Genomic DNA, 21,887 nt, shown 5'->3' with positions numbered 1-21,887 from the left:
ACTAAAGATCATTAAAACGTCGATTCTTTCTTTCTTTCTTTCTTTCTTTCTTTCTTTCTTTCTTTCTTTCTTTCTTTCTTTCTTTCTTTTGAGTAAAAACTAAACCGTATGATCCTCGTTCCAAGTGCCTTCTCAAGATTCTGTCAAAAATTCAATTTTGTTTTAAAGTTTGTACCTCCTTTTTTTGGGAAGTTTTGACTTCGTAAAAAAATCCAGAACGATAAAATAAAAAACTGGAAAAGAGAAAAAAGTGGAAAATGTGGCTTTCATATATACCAACTAAAAAGCGGAAGTCTCAATCGAGTAGCCTGGTACCTAATTCCTTGTGGTGTAATCTGATTGGTCGGCTGTCACACAACGTGGCTATGCGGCGCTAACTATCCAAGATGGAGGTTGAACGAGTGTCTAATGACACTGACAAAGAACTGGCCAAAATCGCCGAAAACGAAGTAAAATCTCAGGCCATTGGATGGCAATCTCTGCTAACCTTCACCGTTCTGTTTCTGGCCTGGTTGGGTGGTTTTGCGAGCCGTCTGTTTGCTGTGATCCGCTTCGAAAGTATCATCCATGAGTTCGATCCTTGGTAAGAAAATCTATCCACTAATATAGACTTACTTTAATATAAAACATGGTTGAACTTTATTCTCTACTCGTAACTTTTCTTAACACATGCTTAACAGAATAAAAGTATTTAAATACAGCTAGAAAGGTAGCTCATCCTTCGTGATGTCTGGCTAGACGATGATCGTATTTCATCTACTCACCGGGTCAGACATCCCAAATTTCCGTACATGACACATCATAGTTTCCTAAAAACCATGGATATTTGAATATATTTTTCATTCTGGTATTCAAAATGTCTCTAAGTTGTTTACCTTAATTAACTTGCGATCACTACAGACCAATATTTTATATCCAGAGTTAATGTGGTTGTCAGTCCATGCTCTTAGTATGGCTTTGTAACTGGTAGCTGAATATGAAAGATCCGATGAGAGGGGAAATCTATTAAATTGATGATGTGAATTAACTCAAAAGTATGAACATCATGAAAGACAAATCAACTTCTGATTTAAATTTGCCGAAAGCAGTAGAGCTTTATAGAGTAGCATCATAAAATGTGCAAGCTTACAGATCTGTTTATGAGCATTTGAAAGTAGCCAACAGTAGTATTTCAACTAATTAATTTTGCACCTGTCTTTTTGCATGTTCTCAGCTAAAAAAATCATTTCATTTTCGTTTGAATTTATATTCAAATTGCTTTCTTAGTTGAATAGTTGAAGTTTCTGTTTGCAGGAGTTGAAAGTTTTGCGCGTTTATTTTTAATTTTGTTATCCATTGTTTATGACTGAGTTTTGTTTGTAGCATATAGACACATAAGAGACTTAATTTATTAGTAAACTTATTTAGTTCTCCTGTAAAGATCTTTACACTGCTTTTATTTCTCATAACTTTTAGAACGGCAAGCGGAATATTTTCATATTTGCTCAGCTTGAATCAAGCAAGTTCAAAGCTAAATTTTTCCATAAAAATTTCTGTTGAATTCAAGTTTTGAAATAAACTTTGCAACTTTTCAATGAACTTCATAAGCCCTCTGTCTGATGAGTCCCGGAATGATAATAATAATGATAAAAATAGATTCTTAAAAGCACATTAAATGAAAATACCTAAACAAATGCAGCTAATTTATCTATCTGTCGAGGTAAAATTGATCAGTCAATTAGAATGAGACCATCAAGCAGTAATGATAAAAAGGTAAATTATACAGCGTGAATAGATGACGTTTCGAATGAGACCATGTGGGTCTGCTCTCCAATATAAGGGCTTGAACCAGACCAGAAAAGATAGTTTTATTAGATACCAATAAAACAAGAAAAGTACAAAATATGAACTGTTAACAGTATGCTTTTAAAATTTTGCATTTGGATGACAATTTGCTCTGCCTCTTATTGTAATATTATGTGGAAAGGATGGATAAATATGGAGCATGTCTCTATGGGTAGTTCCTGTTGCTTGTCCTATCTAATTTTTATTTTTTGCTCTTTTGTTTAGTTTACTTTGTTATGTATGACAGTGTATTGTTGAATAAATAAATGAATGAATAAATCAATATATTCAATGCCTGGTAATTTAAAAGAGAATTGCCTAGTTAGTTTTTGTCTAGAAATTGGGTTAGATAAACTGATTTTAACCTCGTAATGGAAGATTGTAAAAGATATATATATATATGTCTGGGTGGGGATTGTTTATTGTTTCATTGACATTTTCATATATAACATAGTTTAGGTGCATTAGACAGTGTTGCTTGTGGTACATACAGTAAGTACTCTAAATTCCTCTCTTGTTAACAGGTTCAACTATCGTGCCACTCATCATTTGGCTAACAGTGGATTCTACAACTTCCTTAACTGGTTTGATGAGAGAGCATGGTACCCACTTGGAAGAATTGTTGGAGGAACTGTGAGTGAATATGGCTTTGAAAAGGGCACAGTTACAAAACAGTGCATTGTAAAATTCAGCACTTTGCCTGTACAAACATTATTACCAACTGTAGTGCTACATGCCATACCATTAAACTTTAGGTTATTTCATACAGTAAAAACCTGGTCTCTTTTTGGGAAAAATTGGGATCTATTAGATAATAAAAAAAATAAAGTATTAGACATTATATAATGCAGTATGTGCAGTAATTTCTTGTTGTCTTGTATTTTTTCTCGCCCTCAGACTCAAAACCTTAACACCCATACTGCACCCTAAAATGTCTAATGAGGTTTATAGGTTATTGTGATTTTGAGTTTATATTTGAGGCTAGTTGGGAGAAATCATATCCATTGGTGCAAAGTGACAAAGGCTAATATTGGTTATATTTTGTTTTATAAACCCATATTGGTGACTCAAAATCGCAATAATTTTAAGCAGACAATACAGGTTTATGTTGGCAGCTCTATCCCAATCGCACTTATAGGAAAATTGCGGTACATATATTATTTTATTGTTAGCTTCCTAGGATTCCAGCATTGTACTAGGGAAGGAATTACATGTCATATAATTACTTTATTTTTACCATTATCTTTATCATTTATTAATATATTTCCTTCTTTTTTAAAAGGTATATCCAGGTCTTATGGTCACCTCAGCCTCCATCCATGCTATCCTCAATGCACTAAATATTACAGTCCACATCAGAGATGTCTGTGTATTTCTAGCTCCTGTTTTTAGGTAAAAGACAATATTTTTCATTTTCAACATTTAACTGTAATTCCCTACATATACATACATGTATGCATCCATAGAAGTATTGAAATCTATAGACCCCTTGCATCAATTCCCAGAGCAGCTCAACTTGAAGGCAAACATTGGATTTTTAATTCTCGTGGGAGTAAAATTCTTTTGTTTAGTCCTGCAAATCCCACTGCTCTGTGAATACACCAGTCGCATATCGCTGTTTTTGAAGACCACATGAGACTCATTTGCACAGGCTTTAAGCCTTGTTTATGATTCAGCTATTCACAAATACCATTAAAAGTCTGTGCGATTTCAAAGAATTGGTATTGTACTCAAGCAGCACATTCTTTGCAATATGGTTACTTTTGCAAATGATTTGCTCTTAATCAAGCAAAGCTAAGCCTGTGCATATATATAAGTCTTTATTCATAATAACCCAGCTGTATTTACCGAATGTGAAAAAGCACTGTCGATGCGAGCGGTCTATTGAGAGCTCCAAATTGTGGGCTACCTATGGCCAAAATGCAGGTCAAATATTGAATACTATGGTATGTGCCAAATAGAAAATATAAATGGCAAGGGAAATTTTACCAAGTTGTTACTTACCAACTTCTGTTTAGTCCTCTCTCTCTCTCTCTCTCTCTCTCTCTCTCTCTCTCTCTCTCTCTCTCTCTCTCTCTCTCTCTCTCTCTCTCTCTTTGTAAAATGTCTGCCTATATCTTTTTCTATTTCAAGCCTTGCTATTTTGCAATTTTCCAGTCCACTTTCCACATTTCAGGCAAAAAATTTATGCTTCTTATATGCTGTATTAAATAATATTCTTGCAAGGATCATCACATGATAAATGTTTTCACTGCATTATTTTATAGTGGGCTGACTGCTATTGCTACTTATATGTTGACAAAAGAACTATGGAATGACAGAGCTGGACTTCTGGCAGCATGTTTCATAGCAATAGGTATGTATTATTGTGATATTTCTCCTTCAATGCAATAAGGAGTTGATCAATTCCCTAGATATAGTTTTCCTAAATAGATGTATTTTTCCTTCCCAATTTTTTTTTTGCTTCTGTCAATCAAAATCATTTGGTAATTTTTACATCCATAATTGGGTCCAGTAAAAATTCATATTCCATTTAAGCAACTTTCAATGACCAAGTTTGTTTAATATTGAAAATTGTTCTGAAACCAAAGGGAGACATACTGTACATCACAGGGATTAACAGTAATTTCATATCCTACTGTAAACAACTGTGCATGCAAAATGCTTGTGCATACTACTGTAGATTATTTATAAAATTGTAATGATAATCAATTCTCATGTAAACCTTGAAGATTATATGAATGTGAAGGTCAAAAGAAACCTATCCTAAACAACATATGTCCTAAACAACTGTGCATGCAAAATGCTTGCACACACTACTGTAGATTGTTTATAAATTGTAATGATAATCATTTCTCATGTAAACCTTGAAGATTATATGTGAAGGTCAAAAGAAACCGGTCAAAAGCTTGATTGCAATCAAAAACGAGTCTTGGGTCTTACAACAACCCACAAACTCTTATTTTACTTGAGACTTAGACTGTATAGTGTTGGGGAAGTTTTAAATTGGTGGAACATGTTAACTTAACATTGCCCAAGAGTCAGCCCATTGTCAATCAATATGATACCATCAATATGTATCAGCTGGTCATAAAGTACAAGATTACCCTATTTACCCTATTATATGTGCACCTTTTTGTATTTTCAGTTCCAGGATACATCTCTCGTTCAGTTGCTGGTTCTTATGACAATGAAGGCATTGCTATCTTTGCACTGCAGTTTACGTACTACTTATGGGTATGTACAGCTACATCTTTTGTAGATATTTATTATGAATTAAAAAATTCCACAAATACTTTTGTAAGATTTTTTTGTATAATTGATATTTCGACAACCTTTATTGGATATTAAAGAGTGAGAAACAGTGCCCTAGTTAAAAATGAACATACATGTTCTAGTACCATTTGTTTGTTGCCATGGCTTGATAAACTTCTGGAATTAAATGTGATTGTTTCCAGAATTTTGGCCTTGTATTGAATGCAATGCTTCAAGGAAGAGTTGTTGTGGTAATTCTTCTTGCATTCAACCATGCTTTGGTCTTGAAATCAAGATCTGGTTGGCCTGCTGAGCAATTTTCACATTAACATGGGCGTTCATTATGCTCCGTAACAATGTCAAGAAATATTCACATGTACTTTAATATAATTGTATTTCATAGTTCTGCCATTCTAAAAGTAGACATTTTTTCCCCATTTTCAGGTCAAGTCTGTTAAAACTGGTTCAGTGTTTTGGGCCATGTGCACCAGCTTGTCTTACTTTTACATGGTAAATATTAAGTAAACAAATCTTTCATTTGCTAAACTAGTTGTCTAATAATTATCTAATTAGGTGATTTTTGTGCCTGGTAAGTCCTTTAATGATTTTAAATATTGGTATGACTCTGGCATGGAGCTTGAATTTTTTGCAAAAAAAAATCGGCCGAAACCTAATTTACATTTTTAATTGTCTAAGTTACTAGTCATGTGATAATAGGCAAAGTGTACATCATCAGCTTCCACTAAGATATTGAATATTGTCTTTGTTATAATGGTTGCTGTATTTTTAACTTATATAAATGATGTATTATGTTATTGCTGATTCTTTCATTCTAGGTCTCAGCCTGGGGTGGTTATGTGTTTATCATTAATCTGATTCCTCTACATGTCTTCTTTTTGCTGCTGATGGGAAGATTTACACAAAGGATTTATGTTGGTTAGTAGAACATAGTATCGTGCTTATTTTACAGTGTGACGTGCAAAAGTATGACAACATTTAATGTATTGTGTAGTTCCAGAAAATATCCATGGAGGAAATTGGAAATTCTGGAGGGGAGGGGGGGTCAGAGAAAGAACAAAATTACATAGTTTGTATGGAAGAAAATTGGAAGTTCCTGGGGGTAGGGGGTCCTTTTATGAATTTCCATGGTAGGGGTATGGATATTTTCTGGAACTACACATTCACATAATTCTATGCACAGACTGGCCTTTTACTGTCAAACAAGCTTTATGTGCTTTATTTGGTAAGACCAGCCAGCTTTGCATTGGAATGTGTCAGTTTAATGTACAAACCCAATGCATAAAAGTGTTCAAATACATTATTGCTGGTCATACAATGTACTTTAGCATGTCTGGCTGTAAACCCTAATCTGCAGATGTATCTAATTCCATTTTTCTCACAGACGAAATATGAAAATCCCAGTTCTCTTATCCTACTTTTGAGATCCTCATCTTATATAAATATTTTAAAGCTAAAGTTTTTAGTTATATGGGAATTTTTTACATATGCAGTACTTAACATAGCTATACATTCTGTTTTGACTACTCTCTAATCTGTAAAGCTTCAACTTTGAATGCTCTTAAAATGGAGTACTGATGAAGAAAGGGGGGTTAGGTATTCACTGTCAGCTCCATGAAAGACCAGATACTAGCTGAAGGAATACTGATGTTAAATAGGGCCTTTACCTTTAGCTTATTTGTCAATGATGTCTGAATATATATTGAGAACCATGAACTCTTATTAAAGTTTATATTATTGTTATTTATTAATATATTATTATTTAACAGCTTACTCTACATTTTACATCATTGGTCTTATACTCTCCATGCAAGTTCCATTTGTTGGTTTTCAGCCAATCAGAACAAGTGAGCACATGGCTGCAGCTGGTAAGTGTCTAGATATAGACTGAGTAATGATTGGCAGAACACAACGCAAATTATTAGGAAAAGCATGTACTAATTTAGTGATTTATCACTGAAGTCACAGCACACAGCAAGGGCTTATCAAGACGAGGTTTTTGTTCCTTTTATAAACAACAATATTGAGAATAGCCAGTATCCTGGTTACAAATGACTAAATGTGCATGTACATGTATGGTGTGTGTGTGTTCAATAGGCCCTTTGCAGCTAAGCAATCACGTGCTGATTAATTCACTGAGAGCAAATGAATGAATATTTTGATTCCCATGGGTGAAATTTACTGGAGAGCAAACAAGCTTCCTACAACCTGTTTTGAGAGATAGTAATAAAACTGCATTTCATAACACACTGAATACACATCTTTTCATTCAGTTCTTTACGAGTACCTAAAAAGAATCACCAATGTAATATAAAAACATAAATTTTGCCCTCCAGTACAGACACATGACCATTAACTGCAAAGGGCCTATTCCCCGACCAAGTAGAAAGCAAAATGTATATGACAATTATTTCATCGTAGAACTTAAACTACAATAATACAGTACAAGGCTTAAGTTTAACTTCTTCAATAAGGTTGAAGTTAGAGACTAGATTTTAAACCAATTGCTTTTGATCAGCATTAAAACTTTTAAAAAAAACAACAAGCAACTTTACATAAATGTGATGGGAAATTTGCTTTGCTTGTGGAAAGTCATTTCATTGTTATGGCATTCAATACCCTGTACTTTAACCAATACATTTGCATGCATTCATCATACACAAACTATGTAGCTGTTATATAATTTATGTTCTTTATTATTTATCTAGGAACCTTTGCCCTCATTCAAGCATATGGCTTTTTAATGTACATCAGGAATAAATATTCCTGGTCTGACATTAAGAATCTTATCATCTTTCTTGCCGTTGGCTCTGCTGGAATTGTATTCTTAGCTGTTGTGGGATTGACTTATATGGGTGAGCTATTTATTTGTTTACATAATATTTCTGGAGCTCTTCATCTTCATATTAGGCATTTTTACTTCTGTCATTTACATGTATGGGATTGCCTTATACATGAATGGGTGAGCTTATTTATTTGTTTACCTAATACCACAATATTTCTGGAGCTCTTCATCTTCATATTGGGCATTTTGACTTCTGTCATTTACTTTTATGTACAGTTACTAACAGTTAAATAATTTTTTAAAATGACTGAAACAAAAACACAGATGTCTGGAAACCCATATATACAAATTTATTTTTGATTGTAACATTTGATTTTGTATATAAAATGAACCTTTTTTGATACTAATGTAGTGTTTTTGTCTGGTATCAAGGTGTCATTGCTCCTTGGAGTGGTCGTTTCTATTCTCTGTATGACACAGGGTGAGTATTACTCTACAGATGCATACTCCATCAGCCACTTACAAAATTATTCAAACACAATGTATCTGGAGTAAATGCATCAGCCAATCAGGAGAGAGCAGAATCAGAAGCATTTTGATTTTGGACATCAGCCAATCGCGATGTTTCAGGCTGCTGATAACACCTACTGTAAGTTGTCTAAACTTGGTTGTGTTCGTTCCTGATTGGTTAAGCTAAATTTTTTTGATTTAATTCAATCTACAATATTACTGGTTACAATTTTGAATGTTTTTGAAAGTCTACATGTAATAATGCTAGAATGATGGGAATATTACAGAGCCAGACCTAGGATGATTCCAAGGGGGAGTGGAGCCAGTATAGTAGTATAGGGGATGGGGGTTCCAGCGCAACGACCACCGGTGGATTACCCGTCTAAAGTGAATTCCTCGATTCGTACCGCGATTACCCGCATCCCGTGTTTATGTAGTTAAATATGTTAGTCTATATATGGAGTGCGAAGATTGTAAGAGAACTTTTAAGAAAGAAGTGGACTTGAAGAAGCATTTGAAGATGAAGACGAAATGTATTAGAAGAGTGTATGGATTGTCCGCGCCTCGACAACCATGTTTCGACTACCTTTTTTTTGTGTCCCAAAAGATGCCAATCCGTGTCCCAAAAGATGCCAATCCGTATCCCAAAAGATGCCAATCCGTGTCCCAAAAGATATCTGGGACGCCTAGAAGAGTGTATGGATTGTTTTTCGTGTCCCAAAAGATGTGCGTTGTCCAACAAAGGCCACATTCGTAGTATTTGCTTCTCCCCCTATATATAGAGATGGACTCCCAAGAGACTATTTCGACAACACTGCAAGAGATGGGAATACGTGCAAAGAGTAGGCTGCTAGCACATTTGCTACTGGACAATGCCCACGATGGAAACCTGCTGCCGGACATATCCAAATGCAACTACTTGCGTGGAAACGAAGGCCCTACGAGTTTGCAGCCGCTGCATGGGCTACCACCATTCGTAGACGACGTGTTTGTGTATGGGTTCGTTGCAGAACAAGACTTGTATGGGCGGGTGTGTAGAAATGCAAAGGCAATAGTATCCAAAATATCCATTGCAGCCACGGAAGCCTTTGGGGTGTTCCTACCAACCAGCATGGCGCACACATGCAGAAAAGGCAACATAGTAGAGCGCGTGTCCCATTTGTCCAACAAGTGGAATAGCCTACACGGCGAACACGCAGCCACCTTCGTGGCCAAAGTAGACACCTCCGAATTGTCCATAGAAGTCGTAGACAAAAGCATTGCCAAGTTCGCTAGGCTATTGGATGCGCACGGATATGGCATCTATTCCGTCGACTACACACAGGATTTCTCTGGCACTTTGGACCGCAAGGCATTGGTGCGCAAACTGCGGCAAATGGGCTACAAAGAGCAAGGGGAAGCTGGTTGGCGCGAAGGCACCATTTTGGACAATACGCACCAGGTGGGCAGCCATGTTTGTACTTGGGTGGAAAAGGGCAAACGGACGAAAATATACAACAAGATAGTGTCGAACTTCGAGGCTGGAGAAGTGCAAAACCCAGTAGGCGCAAAGCTTGCCGAATATGTGGATTGCCCAAACGACCACCTGCGTAGAACTTTCCTGCACCCCGATGTGCAGAAAAGAGGTTGTACCCGCGTGGAAATATCCATCTACAGCAGGGATTTCTCCAAAGAACACACCAATGCCATTGCGGAAACCATAGCACCGCTAGAAGACATATTCGTGGTGCAGCCGCCAAAAAACATGTGGTTGGCACTTGCCGAACTCCTAGACAGATGCTGCTGCATTTGCTGCGAGGAAACGGGAGAAATATTCCTAGCTTGGTACTGCCACGCAGGAACGGGTAGGATAGCCGGTGTGCGAGTGCGGGGCAACGACAAATGGGAGCAATGCGTACTTTGGACCATAGCAGAGTTCGGTCTGCGCAGATGTCCCATATTCCGCATAGACATGCAAGAATTGGATCCAGTGGAAATAGCCCCGCTGCGCTGCTACACGAAAGATAGTCCTACCGTATTGGCGGAGTCCAAGTTTCCCACCCGCGTGCATGCGAATGCTCCTACTATCGCAGACTTCCTGCCTACGAGCGAACACGTGGAGTGGATATGGCGCACAAAGAAGGCGCAAAGGATCGGAGTAGAAAAGAGCGCCTTTGGCATTTTGGAAGTGCCTACGGACCGCAGAATATCCTTCCTGTCCAAAAGAAAACGACAGCAGCGCTTGGAAGACATACGGGACGATTTGGAAGGCGACGAGTGGGTCGAAGCCACGAAAAGATACCACGCAGAACTGTCGGAGCAAAGGCAGTCCATCCTGCGGCAAAAGGAAGAAGACAGGAAAGCCATAGAAAAAGAGTTGGAAAAATATAGGAAACTATTGGATAGGATTTCCAGAAGGACAGACAATCTACGCAAATTGTTCTTTGGAGAGGACGCAGCCAAGCGCTTTCTAGAGGATTCCGTGCCTCGCAAAATACATCGAATGCAAGAAATACCCGCAGGGGACTACAAAATACTAGGATACGCAGTACCCAAAAACGTAGATGCCGCTTGGCCTGCCAAAGGGCACCGAGTAGCTTTGCGCAGGGGGGCAAAAGAAACTTCCGTAGCATGGGCTGTGGATGCGTTGCTGGATGCATTTGCAGTCGGGAAGTTCGAAGCCAACGGCAACATACGGACTGCCATACCTGGAGAAGAAATATTGGTGGAGTGGGAAAACAACATAGCCACTGTCTTCGTGCCCGAAGGACCCGGTTTGGATACGTACTACGAATTGGCTAGGAAAATAGACCATTCGATACCCCGGAATCCAGGAAAGCTACTAGAAGTGCCGGCGCCACCCAACAAAGAATGCACGCAGGCTTTGCGCATGCAGCCGGGCGAATACCAATGCTGGCGCTACGCAAAAGCCACATACAGGGGCAAAGAAAGGACCATCCTATTCCTATCCCCCCGATGCTCCCAATGCGTATTGGAGGGCTGCACGGTAGAACATGCAACCACGCCCGTTTGGGGACACTTTCTGCAGGCGCAAAAAATAGACTGGACATCTCCGCCGCCTTTGTACTGCAAAATAGGCAGGGAAAAGACCACCGCCAACAAAAGGAAGGATAGATTGGTGCACGTGTCCGCAAAGGGTGTCGATCTGGTAGACGCCCTTTCTACTCCATCTCCGGAATCTTAGAAGGCCTCTGTGGCCGTTCGTAGTAGACAACCTTTTCCACTGGTTGCTGCATGCGCGCCCAAAGCAATGCTCCAATGCCAAAGATGGCAAATACTATATTCCCGGCTATTTGCCAGTCTATCTTCGTGGATATTTCCTCCACTTCGTCCTCTAGGTTTTCCTCGCTGTAGTAGCCATCCTCGTCGCTACCAGGTGGTTGTATCTTGGACGACAGCTCCGCACGAAGCTTTTCTAGATCGTCCACGCGGTCTAGCAATTCTTTTTTTGTGGTTGCAAGTTCGGCCAGCAATTCCTCCTTTGCTTTTCCTAGGTCGTCCAAAACAATGGCAAAGGAATCCTGCACTTCTAGAAAATGCTTCTGCAAATCTGTCGTAGGTGGCGTTTCTGGAATTGCAGGCGTCGCATTGTTTTCCTGCTCTATCCTGCGTATTTTGGGAATACCCACACCATACTTCTTGGCTACCTTTTGTAGCCCCATTCCATTCTTCCTGTCTTCCAAAAGGTCTGCGATCTCCTCTTTGGATAGTATCTTGGGTGTGGCCATATATGTAGGTAGATACGGAACATACCCTATGTTTGTCCATGGAATACCCTATGGATCCATATGGTAGATACCTGTTTGTCCACAGATATAGCATGTATCTGTACATAGCCATAGGCATAGCTGGATACATGCTAGGAAAACAGCGCACGATAGAAATCCTTTTGGATGTGGTAGGTGGCTTGTACAGAGCGCAGGAGACAATAGGCAACATTCGAATTCCGGGCTACGTAGCTGCACCATTGCGCGTGGCCCTACAAAGAAGGTAGAAGGGGCCTCCATTCTCTTCGGGCATTTTTGCAGACCTTCTCCAAAAGGGGTCTTAGTATTTATTGTTGATTGTTAACGAACAACAATAAAAATAAGTAGAGATCCAAAACTCTTGCGCAAACCAACGCACATCTTTTTGGAACACGCATACACTCTTTTGGGGACACGCATACGCTCTTTTGGAACACGGATTGGTATCTTTTGGAACAAGCATACACTCCTTTGGAACACGCATACACTCTTTTGGACAAAAAAAGGTAGTCGAGGCACTGACAATCCATACACTCTTCCATAGGCCAAATCTTCGTTAAGACACCACGGAAACTATTCCAAAGAGTGTCTTAGAATGTTGACAATAAGGTTAAATCTTTGTTAAGGATACCTGGAAACTATTTCAAAGAGTGTCTTAGAATGTTAACAATAAGGTTAAATCTTTGTTTAGACACTTTTGAAATAGTTTCCATATATACTTAACAAAGATTTAACCTTATTGTTAACATTCTAAGACACTCTTTGAAATAGTTTCCATATATACTTAACAAAGATTTAACCTTATTGTTAACATTCTGAGACACTCTTTGAAATAGTTTCCATATATACTTAACAAAGATTTAACCTTATTGTTAACATTCTGAGACACTTTTGAAATATATATTAGCATTTCTTGGGGCCCTTGCTACCATGGAGAGGCATTTCGCCTCCACCTACTTCCCTATGGACATTTCTGGTGCTTGCTACCAGCGCAGAGGACACAAAAAAATACTACTTTGTGCCTACCAGTAGAAAAGGTAGTCGAAACATGGTTGTCGAGGCGCGGACAATCCATACACTCTTCTAAAGCACTTTACACAGAAATCATAAGCAAACTCTTTACGTTCTTCGCACTCCATATATAGACTAACATATTTAACTACATAAACACGGGATGCGGGTAATCGCGGTACGAATCGAGGAATTCACTTTAGACGGGTAATCCTCCGGTGGTCGTTGCGCTGGAACCCCCATCCCCTATACTACTCAGTATATATCTTCCTTCCCCTTTTAGATTTTACATTACTCCTCTTTTTTCGATCATTGACATTGACACCAATCACAAATCACCAACACAAAGCACTTGCATTAACAATGAATTTCTATAAAAGATGGTAGCTGTGTAATGTTTTTCTTGCAACAATACCTGAAAAGAAGATAATCTTTTAACAGGTTTCATGATTAATGGGGCACTTGGATGAAAATTTTAGCTTGTGAGCCACTTGCTGTTGAGAAATTTTGGTTTAAAAGATAAAAGAACAATAGGGTTGAGTAAATGACATCATTTATTCACGATCTAGTTGTTGAATAAAACTGATATTTTTTATCCGCCACCCTTGACTGTCAAGAAATATGCTTGGCTACTATTGAAACCATATAGATAGGTTTACCCAAGTTTAAAGTCATTTCCAGTTTTCATTGATTTTCATCCAAGTGCCCCGTTAATGAAATATGCTTTATTCTCATTCTTATAAATTTCAAACTGGCCACACTATCCACCCCCACTGTGTCTGTCTTTGTAGTACTTGACGCTGATGTATTTTATTTCCCATGCAGCTATGCTAAGATTCACATTCCAATCATTGCCTCTGTGTCTGAGCATCAGCCAACTACCTGGGTATCATTCTTCTTTGACCTTCACATCCTGATATGTACCTTTCCTGCTGGTTTGTGGTTTGTCATCAAGAAGATAAATGATGAAAGAGTATTCGGTAAGTTCTACAGATGTTCCATCTCCAGTTAGATGGACCTTTATCATGTGGCAGCCATATTGACTTGAACAATAGATTTCCTTCATATGGCATTGCATTCAAGCACTTCATGATGAGGCTACCTATGGTTAAACAAAGGATTATCATTCAGCTAGAATGGGCAGTTCAACAGGGGCAAAATGAAAATTTGTGAATTGGAAAGGATATTTCACGCTCTTAGCATCTGATGATCTCTTTTTAATTTTGTTTTCTAGTTGTGCTGTATGCAGTTACTGCTGTGTATTTTGCTGGTGTGATGGTTCGTCTGATGCTCACTTTGACGCCTGTCGTTTGCATTCTTGCTGCCATTGCTTTCTCTGTCACCCTTGACAACTATTTGGTGGATGATAAACCTCCGACTAAAGCGGAGTCGGAGGGGAAAGAAAAAAGAACTGTAAGTGAAGAGAAGAACAAGAAAGAGTTGTATGACAAGGTAGAATTGTGACAACATATTTTTAATGTGAATTTAGGAGTATCAAAATAGTATTTTTTCGGCATCAGTACATTAGTATGTAAACTTCGGCAGTGGCTGTGCCTTGTGTCCTCTTAAACACAAATAGAACTGACAAACAATTCTATTCACATACAGTAGGCGAGTGAACTTGGGGTTGACCTTGTTAGAGAAGGATTTGGTCATGCTCTTGTTATTGTTCAAATTTCTTCATTTAGACACTTTTCTTTTGTTGCACATGTCAACCTGTGTCAAATGTTACATGTCTCCAGACCTTTCATGTAACATGTACAGCAATATATCCAATTATACCCCCTTTATTAGGAAGTTTATTTAGCAATACAGTAAAGTCTTATCTTTATTGTCTCATCTTTCTGACACTTTTTTAAAACTTGAACATGGTATTGGCACTTCCGGTACATGGCTGTATTGATAATGTGTAACTCAGTGGTATATTTGTTTTTATAGCCTGGCACCAAGCAAAAGAGTAAAAACAAAAAACAGGACTCAGTTGAAGAGGAAGATGATGGCGGAATTTTGGGCAGCAATCTCAAAGGCATAGTGGTGATGTGCATTGTGATGATGCTGATGATGTTTGCTGTACACTGCACTTGGGTTACAAGTAATGCTTACTCTAGTCCATCTGTGGTATTAGCATCTACTAACTATGATGGGTAAGGAATATTCTGAAATAATACAGTAGTCTTGGTGAGACTATGAAAAATCTTGGGAGAAAGCCACATTGCCATTAAGCTCACATCAGTGGGAAAAATTACTAATGGACCAATCAGAAAGCTTTTGCAAGTCACCAGCAGAGTCACGACACAACAAAATAAGCTCTGCAAGTGTACATACACACTGCGTTTGGGAGTTGTTTCCTAACTACATTGTTTTGTTTCATTTCATAGGAGTCGTAGCATTCTGGATGATTTCAGGGAGGCTTATTTCTGGTTAAGACAAAACACTGCCGATGATGCCACGTAAGTTTGGATTAGATCTCTGATTGTTTGCTTACTTGGCCAGTAATTTGCTGTTACTGAAACACTGTGGTCATCTAACAATATCCCAGAAATGTTCCATTGTTCTTTGGCCACTCAAAATTGAATTTCGGGATGTCGGAATGATAAAAGTAATGCTTCTGTTTGGTTAAGAAACATTCCTGAAATATTTCTAGATGCCCACGGTTTTTCCATTCACGCTGTAAATTGCATCAGCTTCATCATTTCATTAAAGATTTTGGTGCACGTACTTCCAAAAACGTTGTCATACAAAAATCCAAAATGACACGTAGGAATAATTTATTGGTTAGAAATATTTTTTATTTTGATTCTAAAGCCCCAAGGTTGATGAAAATAACTGTTTTAGTATACTAAATACAGTAGATAATATCAAAAATGTCAGTCTATGTCTTCAAAACAGTGAAATAAATTACACCTGCAATTATACTAGGTGTATCTATATGACATAAAACTCTTATCTTTTGTCTCTGGCACATGTTTGTGTATTTTAGTATATATTTCCAAATAATTTTGATACTGTGTTTACTACTGTTTTCCATATTCTGCAAACCGTAGTTGCAAGCTGCACACTGAAATTAGTTTTTTTTGCTGCTGTCAATCAAAAATAATCAGTCCGTATCTTTTATGTTCTTGACTTGCGGCAGGAAGTAATGTTGTCCCATTTCAGACCACCTGTCATTCCCTAGAGTATCATTTCTTTGTTTAAGGTTTGCACTCGGTTGCAGATGAGAAGACACTTGAATATAGATACAACTCAAAGCAAGAATCTCATTCTCAAGGGAATAACACATGGTCTGAAATGGGACAACATTACGCTCGAGCGCACCAGAGGCGAAGAGGTGTATTTCACAACGAGCCGTTGAAATGTCAGAGTTTGCAGAATATGGAAAACCACGTTAAGGTTTTCTTATTTGTATTTTTTGATCATCGTATTATCTAATGAAATGATAATGTTTAATGATGATCCAGGGTGATGTCCTGGTGGGATTATGGATATCAGATAGCAGGCATGGCGAACAGGACAACACTAGTAGACAATAATACATGGAATAACAGCCACATAGCCCTGGTAATACAATTAAATACATGTAATACTATTTTTGAATTTCTTTATTTCCCATTTTACGTCTTGATGCTACTTCTACTTGAAGCTTTTTTGAATTGTTTTTATAATTGAGTTGTTTTGTCGCCTTTGACAGTCGTAAGAAAACTATGTATACACTTATTTCAATAAAGTTAGTCACCTGAAAAGCTATAAAGCTGAGGCCGACAAGGATTATGGGTAGATTCATTTTAAACGTTCAACCGCTTGATAACTGTTCATGGACTTGCGAATCTTTTACCGGTTACAGTCTCACCTCTTCTGAGCATCATCGAGCTGCAGTTTGTATTAAAAAAGCTTTGTATATGTATGCTTTTTTGATATGAAAAGTTTCCCATGATGCTCAGTGATCTCAGCTTTCTAGGTTTTTGTTGACTAACTATTGAAATAAGTGTATACCCTTTGCATGTGACGTCTAAGCAGTTCAATTTGAAGGACAAAAATTTCAATCTCCTGAGAATTGAAAACCTATTGTTTTGCCCTTCAAATTGAGCTGCACTTCAACGTGCTCCAAGGTGTCTATAGTCCAAAAGGAAATGTATAAAGGATTTTGGTATCGGCATCAACACGTAATAAGGCGAAGAAGAATTCTTTGAAGTCACACAGTGGCTGTCCTTGGAAGGACCATGGGTGTCATGGACAGGAGAGGGGAGGGGAGGGGAGGGGAGGGGAGAAACAAAAAGGGTGAAAATTAAGCTTCAATGGCACAAGCGAGATTGAATTCCTTTATTTATTCTAATTATCAAGCCTGTAGAATTTTTCATGTTGAGCTTGATATTTTTACAGACCATGTGTGACTGAGTGTTCTTGTTTATGTTTATCGATACTGCTTGAGAAGATACTTTGATATGAGTTTTGTTAGAAGGGAATATTATACCCGAGTATCTGATGCATACATGCATTCTCAAGGGGTCAGAAAGAGGGATCATGGGTTGTAAAAAATTGATGTATTTTAATTGTATTTTTCTTATCAACCACAATTTTCATTAGTCTCCTACGCAGCCGCTATTAGTAGAGCAAGTAGCGTTAAGCAAATTCCAAATCAAATATACCAAAATATTAGCAATTTTTACGACCCATGATCCCAGTTTTTGACCCCTTGGGCATGCGCTTAGAGCAGTAGCGCGGAACTCTTGTTGCATGTATATAGTCTGGAATGATAAAGTAGGATAAGAGTTTTTGTCTCTGTATGGTCATTATTACTGTGAGCTTCATGTAGCTTCCATTCTATAAGTCACTGATTTGTTTTCCTGGTATGATAGGTTGGTAAAGCCATGTCTTCGAATGAGACAGCAGCATACAAGATTATGCGCATGCTCGGTGTGGACTACATCTTAGTCATATTCGGTGGTGTGATTGGTTATTCTGGGGATGACATCAACAAGTTTTTATGGATGGTTAGGATTGCTGAAGGAGAACATCCTCAAGACATCAAGGTAAGTCTATACGCCCAGTTACACGTTGAAAATTCACGCTCTAGCTGAAACGTGTGTGCAACGGGGGGTGTTATACGGCGCAATTTCAATTTCGTTCTGAAACTTCTTCGCGACACAAGTTTCGGTTGCATGAATAAAGCTGCTTTCTTTTAGTGTCATGATTTCAGGAAAGAATTGAACTCGTTCTTTTCGTGTAAATCGAGTCGAGATTTTCAACCTGCAAATGAGGCGGCAGAGGCAAAATGTCCGGGCATTCTGCGCCATGTTGACCTCTCGAGAAATAATCCGACACTAAACGGGAACGGAATTCAAATTTTATCCATACCCTGAAAAGCCTCTTTCTGATCAAAGTCAGGACACGCCTATTAACTCACAGATCGAATTGACATTTAGCATGTTAAGTTTTGCGGAGGGAGGAAAACCGGAGAACCCGGAGAAAAACTCGAGTCGAGGGAGACACTTAACAAACTATACTTCCATGGGATGCAAGTCTGGAACGAATCGAAGACGAGACCCCAGTGATGAGAGGCGTGCAAACCAACGCAGAATCAATAACTACACCGATGACTAGTGAAACTTTGTTAATCCTAGTTTAGAAAACTAACTATGAAAAAGTACACAGTTTTTTCACCTTTCAGCCTTGTTTTCGTTTGTTCTCTGTTGAATATTATAACCTCGTAAATCTAATGGAAACGATATTTATCGCTGATTTTGTTTCAAATTCTTTGTGGCCTTTTTATAGGAGTCCGATTATTTCACGCCTCAAGGAGAGTTCCGCGTAGACGCTGCTGGCTCACCTATTCTACTTAACTGCCTGATGTACAAGATGTGCTACTATCGTTTTGGTGAATTACAGGTTTGTCTTAAAATATATATGTATCTTAGGAGGAAGATAGGTAGAATAAATGGCGTTGAAGCGATACTCTGAGAATATGTGCCGAGTTGGGAATTGATCCCACGACTAACCGCGTTCTAATCGGATGCTGTACCATTGAGCTACTGGGACTCTAATGCTCAGGCGGCAATGTCTTAACTTCGGTTTGTCTTCCCATTAAGCTTCCTGGATTGAAACGTATAACATCCTTAAAAGTTGCAGGTTTTATCTTAAAAGATATGTTATTAAGTTTTCTAGTTTTCATTTTGAGTGGTCGTATAAGCGGCCTATCTTGAAGTATCATATTTCCTGTATATAATAATCCGGGATTCTAATGCAACTAAAGCGCACACTAGTCATTCATTCCAATTTTTCGCACAGATCGTCCACAGTAACAGATTATACTTTTATTTCAGCTTGACTTTAGGACACCTTCTGGTTTTGACCGCACAAGAAACGTGGAGATAGGGAATAAAAACGTTCGTTTAGAACATATAGATGAAGTTTTTACATCAGAACACTGGCTAGTCAGAATATACAAGTAAGTCGTGTACCATGGAACGAAGAAAATCCCATACACATTGGAAACTGCTGGGTTTAACTGTATTTTTAATTTTTTAATGTTAAACTGGGTTTAGATGTATTTTTGGTGTCCTCTGAAATTAGAGAAGAAATTCCTTTGCTCCAGGGCCGCTCAACCTTTCGTAGGCCCAAGTAATAATCCTATACATAAGTCACGTGGCATTAGAGACTTTCACGATCAGAATACTTCGCCTTGTGTGCTTGGGTTAGTTACAAGCTGGTTGTTCGGTTGCATGGGAGAACCGAATTGAGTTGGCTGGGAAATCCTCTGGAAGACGCCGGGAGGTCTTGAGGGTCCTACCTAATCTGTGTTTTTTTTTTTTTTTTCGAATTTCAGAGTCAAAGATTTAGTCAACAGAAAGAAAAGTACTAAGCCAAAGAGGGTAACTCACACTAAACCATCACGATATATACCTAGAAAAGTAAGTACACCATTATAATTAATATACGTCTAGAACCGAAAATTTATATCTTCGTTATATTTGAGTTAGGGACCGGGGCGGGGCGTGACCGTAGGATTCGCTTGTTAACCCATACAAAAAATCTGACCCCCCAGTCCGATGTTGCATAAAAAAATCGCCCCTTCATTCACCATTCTCATAATGGCCGACGAACGCACGAAAACAAGGTCTCCCAGTCATCTTGCTAGGCTGAGCAAGGCTGCTCATTCAAAATAGAGGTAGATAGCCCGAATTCAAGTCAAAACAAAAGTATACTTTCTTTACTTTTCTCCTATGGACGAATATTGTTATTTTGTTTATTCATGTGCTTTTATTGTGAACTAATGGCCGGGTGAAATATTTTTCGTGCACTTGTCAGTCATCATGAGAACGGTGTGTTGTTAATAAATCTTTGTGTATTATAAACTTGCTCTGTGCCCCCTTTCGCATTGATATCTTTTGTGTGCATGGCCTCTTCTCTTGAGCCTGTTCTTTTCAAAATAACTTCCCTCCCTCCTCGGTAAAAAAATGTTCCCTTACGTTTTTTCATCAAACAGGGTGTGGAGGTGCATGGTGTTAGCGCAGCATAATCTGACTTTTATTTCATTATTTTAACAGACTGCCAATAAAGGCTACATAAAGAACAAAGCTCGGGTAGTAGTTGGAAAGAGACCTTCAAAGAAAGCAAAGAAGAAGAAGAAGTCCAAGAAGAAGGCTAAAAGCACCTAAACAAATCATTTTTCACCTTCCATTAATTCGCGCACTCGTAATCACGTGACTAGGTCATAGACGCATGCGTTCTAGACACATAACAAGTGAGACTCGTAAAGGTGCTAATCGTAGTCTGGAAGTATGAGTTTGCATGAGCAGAAATCTAGCATTTTTCTTTCTAATGTAGCACTGCGGTAATTACTAATTTAGGCCATGTTTAATGTGTTTTATCCTGCTTTTCTAATAACTAGAAGAATTTTTCATTGCATCTAAAATAAGAATTAAAGAAAAAAGATGTTGCTACAAAAAATTGTTTATTGTACCCTGAGAATACTGGCGTTTGATATAACCATGTTGGCTTTCATGAAATAACAGCAGAATTTCGGACTGCCGGGCATTCAGGACCTTTCCCGGCTGCCGGGCATGTTATATAGACGAAGAGTTTGTGATTTTATATGATTGGGAATGATTGCGAACTAAGACACAGTGTGACAAACTACAATACTGTCTTGATAATGCTTCTGTTGGGTATTGATGTTGTAGGATTCACAGTAGATGTACTGGTCTAACCCAAAGCTCCAAAGCTCGCATTTGATCTTGTGCGTTTTAAATGTCTAATGGCCGTCTGCAGTAGTCCACAACTTACTGCTGTAAGTTACGCATAGCTCCCTTTTCCTAACCGTAGTGCATAAAAGCACGAGACGCCCTATAGGCGTTCACTGGGTTGCCTGTATCATGCACAGAGGCCTAGTATAGCGGAAAAAGGTTGCAATGTTGGCCAAAAGATAATGGAATGTTTCACAGAAAATAGTGATTTCGTTTAACTCTTCTAAGACGATCTTCTCCCTTAAGGTATTTCTCTATATAATATCAAAAGAATTTCAGGCTCTTCCCTTTTTCAGGCTATAAAATAAACAGTTTTGCGTTTTGCGTGTCACACGACTTGTGAATTTGATCTTGCGCCATGATCCAAAGGCAGCCCAGAAATAAAAAAAAGTTTTAACGGGCTACCTGTGGAAAAATATTTTTTGAGCCCGCGAGATCACAGGAAACCCAAGCTTGGTTTCTGTGGTGTCATGTTATAAGGACTTCTTTTCGCTCTGC

General features: G+C 38.4%; 1 protein-coding gene across 2 annotated transcripts; it reads left to right on the top strand.

Moving 5' to 3' along the window:
• The first annotated feature begins 352 nt into the window (after positions 1–352).
• On the top strand, positions 353–21,285 carry LOC116301005 (dolichyl-diphosphooligosaccharide--protein glycosyltransferase subunit STT3B). 2 transcript variants are annotated; one of them, XM_089032344.1, is made up of 20 exons: positions 353–583; positions 2,349–2,457; positions 3,107–3,216; positions 4,092–4,180; positions 4,973–5,061; positions 5,524–5,589; positions 5,916–6,015; positions 6,867–6,965; positions 7,806–7,952; positions 8,315–8,363; positions 13,975–14,129; positions 14,384–14,562; positions 15,088–15,293; positions 15,528–15,599; positions 16,608–16,707; positions 18,003–18,176; positions 18,919–19,032; positions 19,467–19,591; positions 19,970–20,054; positions 20,691–21,285. In XM_089032344.1, exons 1-20 carry the CDS (start codon positions 387–389, stop codon positions 20,799–20,801), a joined length of 2,376 nt encoding a protein of 791 aa, XP_088888470.1. In that variant the 5' UTR covers positions 353–386; the 3' UTR covers positions 20,802–21,285. The 2 variants fall into 2 exon arrangements, with proteins under 2 accessions (XP_088888470.1, XP_088888469.1); XM_089032343.1 differs by having other exon boundaries at positions 14,384–14,601.
• The last annotated feature ends 602 nt before the right edge of the window (positions 21,286–21,887 follow it).

The sequence above is a fragment of the Actinia tenebrosa genome, unplaced genomic scaffold (assembly GCF_029948245.1).
Source record: "Actinia tenebrosa isolate PJP-AT-01 unplaced genomic scaffold, QUT_ActTen_1.0 PGA_scaffold1__47_contigs__length_23844297, whole genome shotgun sequence".
Taxonomy (NCBI): Eukaryota; Metazoa; Cnidaria; class Anthozoa; order Actiniaria; family Actiniidae; genus Actinia; species Actinia tenebrosa.
Note: the sequence above shows the minus strand (reverse complement) of the source record. Positions and strands in the feature narration are given on the sequence as shown.